Source organism: Syngnathus typhle, linkage group LG6 (assembly GCF_033458585.1).
Source record: "Syngnathus typhle isolate RoL2023-S1 ecotype Sweden linkage group LG6, RoL_Styp_1.0, whole genome shotgun sequence".
NCBI lineage: Eukaryota > Metazoa > Chordata > Actinopteri > Syngnathiformes > Syngnathidae > Syngnathus > Syngnathus typhle.
This window is the reverse complement of record NC_083743.1, coordinates 8,903,074-8,914,358: the sequence shown is the minus strand read 5'-3', so window position 1 is coordinate 8,914,358 and position 11,285 is coordinate 8,903,074. Positions and strand designations below refer to the sequence as shown.

Sequence of the window (11,285 nt, the reverse complement as noted above, 5' to 3'; positions counted from 1 at the left end):
CACAATGACTCGCACAGACATTCAAGATAGCCTTTATCATTAAAAGTAAAAAGTAATCAAAGTGTAACAGTGGAGGTCACCCAGTCTTGGGTCTTCTTTCTTCTTGGCTTGTGGCAGTTTGTTTAGTATTTCGAAAAGCATAAAGAGGATTCTGTCCACTAGAAAATGCAATCATTTTCGGAAGAAGGTATAGCAAGCCTTTAGATAACTCGGGGTATTTATTGTCTTGCATAAGCGTGGGTGTCCCTGAAAACGCCTCAGTCAAGTGCAACGTCATCGGTGAGCGAGCAAATGGGTGAATCCTAGCTGCTACATTTACGAGGTGCCCTGAATGCATCACTCGGAGGCGTTCCCATTGAAGCCGTCTACTGCGTCGCCTGTCTGACGTGGATCAAGCCAAGCGCTGTCACCCTCCCTCCTTCCTTCCCTCCCACTCCCTCTTTCGTTTCACGCCGCATCCTCCCAATGATCACCGACTGCAGGGATGGAGAACTGGAACCAAACATCACAGGACCAGTGAAGAAGAAATAAAGCAGTGAAAGCCACAGTGCGTCGGTGAGTGTCAAGCGGAAACGTAACCATATGGTTGGTCTTCAGAACGGCTGTTTTTTTAGGACTGCTGCTCGAGCGAAACTTATTTGGAACAAACACAAGCTTCGACTGAACCGTTTCGGTGCTTTTCACGACGCAGAACTCGACTGTCACCTGTGCGCGCGGCGGAGGCGGTGTCCACACCTCTATTTGACTACTTCATTGTACCTCCCCGAGTGAGCATGCGCACACATCACAAGACCGCGCTGCAGGTTTCTCGCTCAATTGAATTAAGCTGTTAACTTGTTCAAACACAAGAGGAGGGAGACTCCCTGCAACATTTCCTTTTTCTCGAAGCTCCGCTCCCGTCCCAACATCTTTTCTCCCGGGACAGAGACATGTCTGGACGAAACGTTACCATCCCGGACGACCAGGCGTTCGCCAGCTTCAAGTCGGAGTGTCTGACTGAGGAAGGTTGGACTGTGACCTACAACAAGGGGGGCATCGCCGTGTGGAGCCAGGCGTTGGAGGAGGGCAAGTCTGTCCATAAAATTAAGGTGAGTACACGCAACATCATGCAAACGAGAATAGCGTGTATAATATGCAAATATGAAACTGCTGAGCAACATGACGCACGTCTGCAAACATTAGCTGCCCCAATGCGGCTATGAAACTATATCTAACTTGCACAATATCAAAAGATGTTATGAAATTGACTACACGCTTCTATGAACATGCCGACTTCACTCATTTATTTATGAATGACCGCCAACTATCTTGCATGTATGCAGACAAATGTACTTCTTCAACCGTGAAGTGACAGCAAATGGATTTTTTAAATTTTTTTTACTCTTCCATTCCCCTTCCAACCGCAGGCCTGATATCGATTATTGGTGATTCAAGAGGTTGATAACAGATATTTTAAGAGAATATTCATTTGAAGTTAAAAGGAACATTTTGGCATCCATTATTTTTAAGAATACAAACTTATACGTACATGCCAATTTAAATGCCAATGAGCATATGGTTATTAAACAGCAGCTTTTCACATTCACTTTTGATGTATTACTTTCACCTTCTCTTTTTAAACAAATGACATCATTATTTGCAAATTGGATCGAAAAGAGCAAAAACAAAAGTGCAGGCGGTTCCAAGGGTCGGCAGCACATTTGATCAAGTTCAATGAAGATTTTAACAAATAAATAGCTATCTGAAGGTTTATGAAATAAATATAATTTAAATGTTAATCTTTTACACAAAAACTAAGTGCAACATCTCTTATAAAGTGACATGTTGACAGTGTCAATAAAGGAGGCAAATTACGTTTTGAAAGGTTAAGTAGAAAAGTATCTCCAACACTCCACACACAATCTTTTAATCGTTGCCCATTGCTCCACTCCACATTTGATAGAAATTGCTTGCGTCGGAATTTGAATATTTGTCGTGGGAGGTAAGATGGCGGCTTCGTCAGAACTGCGATGTCACTTTAAACTAGAAAATGAATTGATGGACAATTAGATATAATTCAAACAAACAGGATTATAACTTAATTCGATATGGTGCATCCCAGTTTGCGAGAATGTGATGCAATGAGTTTTTATGTTATCAATATGAATGAACTTGTCAATGCTGTCACTTAGGCATTCCTTTCAGGTATATTCCTCCAATAATGTTTTTTCTTAATGTATTTGAAAGTGGAATGATCCGATTCAATGCACTGTTGTACTAAATTTTTTTTTTTAAATCAATTTCCTTATTCCAACCAGTTTTTGTTGCAGCCCTAAGGAATATTAATGCAGTGGACCACAGCACACGTGGATTCACCTAGTTTGCAGATCTAATCGTTCAACATATTTTCATTATTATTTCTTTAATTTTATTCACATAATGCACAAAACGCACATTATAAGTTTACCAGCATTTTTGGAAGAATTTTGGGGGTTTAGAATAAAAAAATCTGTGGATTTTCAATGGTCAAGCGTCATTTTAGTAGTTTGTTGTGGTCTTTATTATCTAATGTACATTTTTAACCTCGTACGGCCATTGCACATGACCTTTTTTTAAAATTGCAATGCGAATTTGCTTGTTGAAAACTTGTCTTGTCTTCAAATGTGCCTTGACTACTGCATGCTTTTATGGTAGACTGATTCTGAAAAACCTTTATGGCTTCCATTCAAGTCAAGCTCAGGATGCCATTTCTTGTGGGTATATCCGGGTCAGGGTTGTGTGATCCAGCCAACGGTTGTTTACTTTGCTGAATAAAGTGCGTCCGTGTGCTTTAGGGTGTTATCTTTGTGTGCAAGAACAGCAACAGCAGGCTTTTCCCAGTCCCCTCCCAGAATTTGCAATGTAGGCACCATTCAGGACGGCATAGCATTCTCATTAGCCAGCACGATTCCTCCAGGTACATCCTGGAGCTGTTCTAGTGAAGGTGTATCATGTTTGCAGCAGCTCCGTGTTTGTGTGTGCACACAATAAGAAGCTATTTACTCATGCTTCCCCCCCCCCCCCCCCCCTTTTTTGACAGAACAGGCTCAGCAGACAAAGTGTGCAAACGCCCACATATGGGCGGTGCTTCTATCCTATATTGGCGTGTTAATGTAAATGCTAGTGTAACGGAAGCATGCATTTTTCATGGTCACTTTATCGTCTGTTTGCTTTGCTCTCTGAGCTCTGACATCACACAGTTAGCGCAGTCACTGAACGTACAGTACTATGTTTACGTCACAGTACCTTTTATTCATCACGCAGCCTCGTCATGAACATCAGTTTCATAATCCAACACCAAATACACATAAGCCACTTTAACATAGAGAAACCCGAAAAACAGCAACAATGTGAGGAGTCAGTATTTTTTGTTAAACACATAGATGGTTTTGTTTACATTTTGTAATTTGGCCAATGTACCAAATAATTTCTGCTGCTTTTCTGCCATACGCACACAGGCGGAATCCTCCTTGATGACTCTTGAGGGGAGCCTCTGATCCACTCACAGGCTGAGATCTATTTTTTTCCCCCCTGTTTTGTTGTTGCCCACAAATGTTTTACTGGCACCAAATGAAGCTTGTGAAAAGCGCAGACACTTTGATGAGTCATGGTTTGCGTGGAGTGGTTATGCAAGGCAAGGGTCAAATATCATTTATTATCGTGAGTGGGCACTCTCCGATGGTGTTGTGCGGGGCTGTCCAAATCCAGTCATCGAAGGAAAATAGAGGAGGGCAATATCTAAATTATGCAGGATAGTGGCTCTCGAGGACTAGATTAGGACTCCCCTGGTAGTGGTTCAATAGCCTGACTTGTGTGCTTGGACTCAGACTCAACTTGTATCATGGGGTCAGTTTCTACTCAGTAATGGGAAAGATTTAGATGTGAATGATCGTCTATATTTTCGACTCTGTCTGTCTGAGCACGGCTGGGACAGGTTCCATCTTCCGGCAACCCTTATTGGGAGAAGTGGAATAGAAAATGGATGGTTGAGTGCATAGTGAGTAAACTGGGCTTGAAGATCCACTGACAAACCCCAAAACACGCAGTACATTGGGTAACTATCATCGGTTTATCTCTCTTGAAGTCATCACCGTCTCCTTGCTTCATCTGGTGAGCTAACCAAATTAAAATGTAAACGAATTAAGCTACTTGCTGGGCTGTTTTTCTCCATTCTGACCAGAACATCTCTGACAGCTCAGCGTAACATTCTCTAAAGCTCCGCCCGTTTCAGTTGGATTGCAAATACTGACGTCCATTCTTTCCTCCTCGAGTCGTTTCAACTCAATGAACTTCCACTCTTGTCTCTCCTGGATTCAACCAAGCACATCGAAGGTCCAAACGCGCCTATGGTTTTACAACCACTTTAAATAAACACTTGAAAGTCGCTCAAGAAGTCAAAGATGAATTCTCGAGTGCATGTTTAGTTTTTCTTTGGCTTTTTTGTGTTTTTTTTGTTTGTTTTTTTGTTATTCCAAATGATTAACCACGATTACGGTGAGCCAGCAACACCCAAGATGTCAACCCACCTTACGAAAGCTCAGTTGAGTGAGCATCAAATGACTAAATCTTTTGAGGGCGGAGTTAAGGTGTGTTTAATTGACTATTGATTATCCATTCTCTTCCTCTTATCCGTGGTTGGGTCGCTGGGCCAACAAGAAGCCTAGACATCCCTTTCCCCACCCGCTTTGTCCATCTCTTCTGGGTGGAGCTGAGACAGGTCTTCCTCATGTCCTCCACTCGGTGGAATGTGCCTGGAACGTCCAAGAAGCATCCTCGAAAGATGCCTAAGCAGTCTCCTGCGGAGGAGCAGAAGCTCCACTCTCTAGAAACTAGAAAGTGACGATGAAAGAGAGCTGCCTTTTTCTTCTATTAATCCTCCATGGAGTACAAGAGCAGAATGTTCCCCAAGCCCCTCTGGTCTGATTTGTAATAAAGTGACTGGGGACCAAAAGGCACCGACAGTCAATGCTTTTCTTTCTCGTTCACTCTGTCTCACTAGTGTTTCAATGACCACTTTTTCTCCCGTTGGTACGGCTTTTGCACTCTATACGCGTCCTTGTCTGAAGTGTATCTTTGCTTTTGTTTTGTCTTCTTATTAACACAATCCCTCCGGAATTGTAACTGTGGTAACAGCGGCAATTTGCCCTCAGCTTGTATCTATTTTAAACATCTGTTCTTTAGCTAACAGGTAGTCCCCGTTGGTTTTTAGGCATAACCACGCGTAACAATTTGAGAATACTCAAATAGAATTAAACAGTCACAAAGTATTTAAGCCATACTTTAAAATGTAAAATCATTGTGTACAGACTTTCAATCATTCTTAAAGACAGACATTATACTAAGTTAACCAAATTTGGAACGCCCGCTTCGTTACTTGCTTCTGTACGTGATCGCTGACCACACACTTACACAGGAATGAATTGATTGCATGTTCCTTTTTCTCTCTCTTTCTGATGCAGTGTCGGATGGTCACGAAGGATGTGTCAGCCGAGACCATGTATGATGTTCTCCATGACATTGAGTACAGAAGAAAATGGGACACAAACGTCATCGAGACCTTTGATATTGGAAAGCTTACAGTCAATGCAGATGTTGGGTATTATTCATGTATGTTCCACGCACATGTCTAATGTAACCTACTCAAAATCACAACGGTTTTGTGCATCTGAATTTGACAACAGGGAAATGTCCAAATCCGCTCCGTAACCGAGATGTCGTCACGCTTCGCTCCTGGTTGCAAACGGGGAAAGACTACATCATCATGAACTACTCGGTTAAACATGCGGTAAGTTGGTTGCTGCAACTCAAAGGTGCGTGGAGATACCGATGTAGCCGAGTGAAACAAACGACGAGTGCACGCTGGATGCGTTGGATCAAGGCGGTTCAGTTCAGCAAGCTTTTGAGCTGAATGTGTCGTGTGCATCTGTGCATGTTTTCGTGAATAACTCAAGCGTGTTTTATGCTCCTATTGCTTTTGAATTAGATAACTTAAAAAATGCCTGTAGCCAGGTTTTAAATGTCCAACAGTTTTCCTAACGCAAGGTAGTTATTTCATGCAAAAAAAAAAAGTTCATTTGCAAGTTTCAAGAAAGAGTTTTCTTATTTTTTACCGAGCCTGCAGATATGATTGTATTTTAAAATATTGGGCTTTATTTATATCTCCAGGAACTCGGTTTTTGTATCACATGACCGGGGAAGTAGCCAGCTGGTGACGCTAATCTCCCAGTTTGTTCTATACAAACAACTGTATAATTTCCCGTGTATACTTTTTCTTAGACCCTCCCAGGCTTACCTAGGTCTCTCCATGTGCCCAGGTTTATATTTGCCTCCATTGCCATTCAGTCTTAGTCACTCATGAAATGTTTGCACAAGGATAAGAGCTCTCGCGTGATGATTAGCTGTTCACTTCCACCTCGCCTTCCGCATTCCTGCGTGGGAAAAAAAACAAAACAAAGAACAGAGTGTGTGCTTTATGTCCCGATGTCCCCTATGCTGCATAGAATTGCTAGACTATACTGTATATTTATTTATTCAACAGTCCCATTTGGGAAACTTCTCACCAGATTATGTGATCCTGTGCTTTAATTTCTGGAATTGATGTCAGCTAAGTACCCACTCAAGTGACAGCATTGCAACTCACATGTCGGTATTAAAATCACGGGTAGCTTGTTCAGTTTTTTTGAGACCAAGCATTAGGTTTCACAGTATGGTCTTTAGATATTATTGCAATATAATGAAGGATGTCACCAAATAACGTTTGTTTATTTTTGTATACACGAGTAGGCAAGGACACATGATAAGGTTTTGTCAACTTGAGGCACACACGCATTGCCAAGGTCAAGAAATGGCAAACAGTTGCACCTGATCGTAGAAAGCATAAAAAGACAACAAAATCAAATGGAATGTAGAGCACTCGATCAATTTATGGAACCACACAGAAAAAACTTTCAATGACAAGCCATTTTAACTTTATACATTTTTAAACAGAATTTCCATCTGTTTTCATGGACTTGAGTCAGAAATGAATCCAGTATAACCACTAAAACACTGCCTAGTTTAGTGATGTAAGTAAATAACTACAATTTAATCATCATGAAAACATACAGATGAATGAAAAACTATTTTGGTATGCATATGCGTTAGTTACCCTCACATGAAAAAAGGCAAACCCAAAGACTTCATAAACTTGCTTACTAAATGACCTCTATTACTCATTATTGTTCCCCCAATCATTTACACAGCACGATTGATCGTAGCTACTCAAGTTGGATAATGGTTCGATGAATGAATCATCATATGACTAAGAAAGTTTTCAACGTGCCATATTGGCAAAGCACTTAACTGCTAGGCTGAATTTCATATTCTTCCGATGCAAACTTCACATGATCACGTGATGCGAATGGCAGGCTCTGACTTGCCATCAAACAGGAAACACCACAAATGGTCACTGATGGTAAACCATTCAGTGGTCGGTGGTTTTAGATGAATCTGTGCTCGAATGTGACAAAGATGAGTAGCTTCATCTCTGCAGAAACTTGACAATCACACTTTTTGGATGGAATTGGGCACAAAACTGTTCATGGAATTATAATTTAGGATGAAAAAAAAAATGTTTCACTAGGATGATGATGTCCAACTTACAATAGTTTTGTCTCTGTAATTTGATTTTATTTCAAAAATAACAATGAAAACAATAATAATAATCTCGTGGGAGGTGTTATTTTACCTTTTGGTGATAAGCTTCCTGCAATGCTGCATCTGTTGTTGGAGCTAGAAATTGCATTTTCTTTATTTGAAGCTAGCAGGCGGTATCATGAAGTATCTTGAATTGGACTCAGCTCAGAAACTGTGAAGCAACATATAATTAAGTACAAGGGCAGGCACCAAAAATAGATAACGTAGAAGCCGGTTCTATTTTCTGCAAATCAGATTTCTTCTTCAGGGCCTTTCCTATTCCAATTAGCACAGGCTATCAACTGGCGACTTTATCATACTGAATAATAAATGACGATATTAAATATAAGTAAAGGGGGCAGCGCTGGCAATCGTTTCATCAAACTTAGGAGCTGTGTTTTGCGTGGACAAAAAGTCAAAGCCATAAACGCCCTTGAAAACATTTCAACGGGAAATCTGTGTTTTTGTTTTTCTACAGAAATATCCGCCCAAAAAGGACATGGTCAGAGCCGTGTCCATACAGACTGGCTACATGGTGCAGAGCCAGGGGCCCAACCACTGTGTCCTCACATACATGGCACAGTTAGATCCACGGGGTAACTAAGTTATGACGCACTTTGAGCAAAATGCAAACAACACTTGAATGCATGTCATTCACATCACCAGCGGCCTGCATTGCTCACTCTTTCTTTTCTTCCCTTCTTCTCCCCCAGGTTCATTACCCAAGTGGGTTGTCAAAAAGTTTTCCCACTTCCTTGCACCGGGCGTAAGTCTTCTACAATTTAATAGAGATGCTAGAAAAATGTGTTTTATGGACAAGACTGTCAGGTTTAGTGGTTGTAGACGAGATCTCGCCTCCCCTCAGCACCCCCCATTTTTAACAATGATACTGTTTGGTGAGAGAATACATGGCAGATGGGTTGTTAGAAGCAACAACAGAGGCTGCGGGGCCAGCTCACTCTATAGTATAGAGTCTATACGCTGATGCTGCTGTGTTGCCTACGTGCCAGACAGCTACTTGGCGAAGCACTTTTGATTTTCAAGTCCTCTGTTTACATGCAAGACCAGCTCATGCTGAGGTCACATTGTGGTTTTATTGCCTGCATCAACCAAACAAAATCAAACCAATATACGTGTCCTAGTATAAGCTCATCAAACTGTCCTTTTACTACCAGCCAATAACTTAAGTGAGGATTTATTAGATATACTGTTGAAGATATGGTTGGAAAAGAAACTGAATTAAATGAAGAAGCTAATTCGGCGTTTGAATATTGGACGTCTCAGTTGTAGTGGACATTTGTATATCTTTTCATTTTACATTCTTCATAGATGGACGCATTTGATATACAAATGTTCTTCCTGAGCTGCTCCATAGTGAACATAAACAGTGCATGTCAAGAGGAGTAGCTTTCTCTCTGTCGTATTTATTCCAATAGGTTAAGCACAAATTGAACTTCTTCATCAGTATTTTTTGTTGTTTTAGTGCTTGTATGATTTAATTTTTTCAATTGATTAGACTCTGATTAGCTTGCACATATCATGAGTGAATTGTGGGCGCTTCACAAGCCCAGGATCAAATTAATTGTTCTTTGCTATGATTACATTTTTACCTTCATAGGCAATGAAGTCGATCAACAAAGCGTGTTTGAAGTATTCCGATTGGAAGCAGAGGCACAACCCTGGATTCAAGCCCTGGCTGTACCCTGAACAGACTACATTACCCAGCATCCCGCTTTCCGAGCTTAGCATTCAGCATGCCGAGAGCCTGGAAAATATTGACGAGAGCTCCCTGTCTGAGACCCACGATAGAGATGACGGCTACTAATTCGTGCACACGCAAGTTAGACCTGGGTCATGTATTCATGCGCACGCATCCATCAATGCAGGGATACATGCACGCCAGATACACAATTACACATATGCTATGTAGATTCATTCATACACACGCGCACCCTACTAGTATATCTACTCGTGCTCACTGCACATTTTGTGGGAGCATTCAGATGCAAATGGCCATTTCACAAAGTCAGCTCCATGTTTTCCTACATAATGCATGCATGCATATTTTGCCAATGTCAGAAGCATTCACAGCTGCACACACCCACTTGCTGCGATGGGCCGCAAGTATCTTTTTTACAACTTAGTAATATCCGTCAAATGTCTGTAAATGCGATTTGCCTTGAAATGTTTTCAAATTAGCTTGGTATGGAAAAGCATTTTTTCGGTAAATTTACAATTTAGATGTTTTTACGGTAGCCTCTGTCGTATTGAAACCTGAGCAAAAATAAAAAGGATGTATTTCCAATAGCAATTTGCAAAAATACAGTTCATACATAGTTAAATATGCTTCCAAAAAAGACGTCCCCATTTTGTTTTCCTTTTTGTCTTTCTGTCATTAGTTGTACTTATATTTTGTAAGCACACAAGAAATATGCAGGTGTACTACAGGAGGCAGCTGAAGCTCACGACAAAACTCAAAGAACATCTTTTCTATACTTGCGAGGATTCCGTCTGATATAGCGTCTTAAATCCTAATCTAAACTCAAATCTCTAATCTATGAACTGTAAAAGCAATGAGCAGTCTCCTGGATTGATAGGTGATGCTGATGTGGAAGTGCCTTATACCTGCAATCTTTCAAATGGCCAGCAGAGGGAGACTCCACAGGTTTCAAAAATTTACAGTTGGGAGGACTCAAAATCCCAACTTGGTTTAAATGATAGTCGATAAAGCAATGACTGAATAGCATTGCCCTGATGCGGTCATGTTCATGCTCAACTACACAAAATCTGTAAAGAGCAGCCAAAATGTTCCACCCGAAATGGCCTCACAATGATAGAAACATATGTAACAATGCAGCTGTAATACACATTTTCTTTCTCTTCCGCTCCTCAAGATGATGTATGAATGTATGTCTACAAATTTAATACAGAACCCTACAGTGGTTTTCAAACTTCACTTGACATTTGAGTCGTTTTTGTGTCTGTGTGTTCGCGTCATGTGGTTGTTGTGTGTGTTTTGTGTCCCTCCATCAGCCCATATGTTAATGGGCTTTTGCGTTCTTTCAGAGAAACTTGCATGCAAAAAAAAAAAAAAAAATCCTTAGTGTCCAGCACCTCATGCAAATCACTGACTGAATGAATGAGGCTGCACGTGAGGCTGTGCCCACTGGCCTATATTTAAATTTAAATTTGTTGATCATGGCAGTGCCAATGGACAAAACGGGTAGTGTTTTCCATGAAGACGGTGACTACGTTTCCAATGAGCGCCAATGCTTTTTGATTTCTGAGTGGCCCTGTGATGAATATAATTGTGTTTAAACACAACTGTAGATTGATGCTAAAACGAAAAGTTTATTTTTGGTTTGAACAGGTATTCCATTGAGCAATCAGTGTTTTTATCCTTGGTGATCCCTTGCACAGTCATTTCTAATGTGCCGCTGCCATATGGATTTACACAAAACATGGCGTTACTTTGGCTCTGATCCAAACCCAACTCGGAGGTTTGTAAGTGACAAAACTTGTGCCCCGACCCCCCCCCCCCCCCCCCTACTTATTTATTTGCGGTCTTTTTTTATTGCGAGTGAAAGGCGTCT

At 41.1% G+C, this 11,285-nt stretch overlaps 1 protein-coding gene across 6 annotated transcripts; it reads left to right on the top strand.

Annotated features, from left to right (window-relative positions):
- The first annotated feature begins 341 nt into the window (after positions 1–341).
- Positions 342–10,648, top strand: stard10 (StAR related lipid transfer domain containing 10). 6 transcript variants are annotated; one of them, XM_061281649.1, is made up of 8 exons: positions 342–555; positions 692–803; positions 926–1,088; positions 5,478–5,625; positions 5,700–5,803; positions 8,171–8,288; positions 8,406–8,458; positions 9,311–10,648. In XM_061281649.1, exons 3-8 carry the CDS (start codon positions 930–932, stop codon positions 9,515–9,517), a joined length of 789 nt encoding a protein of 262 aa, XP_061137633.1. In that variant the 5' UTR covers positions 342–555; positions 692–803; positions 926–929; the 3' UTR covers positions 9,518–10,648. The 6 variants fall into 6 exon arrangements, with proteins under 6 accessions (XP_061137633.1, XP_061137630.1, XP_061137629.1 ...); XM_061281646.1 differs by having other exon boundaries at positions 598–803; XM_061281645.1 differs by having other exon boundaries at positions 343–555; positions 692–767.
- Positions 10,649–11,285: the final 637 nt, after the last annotated feature.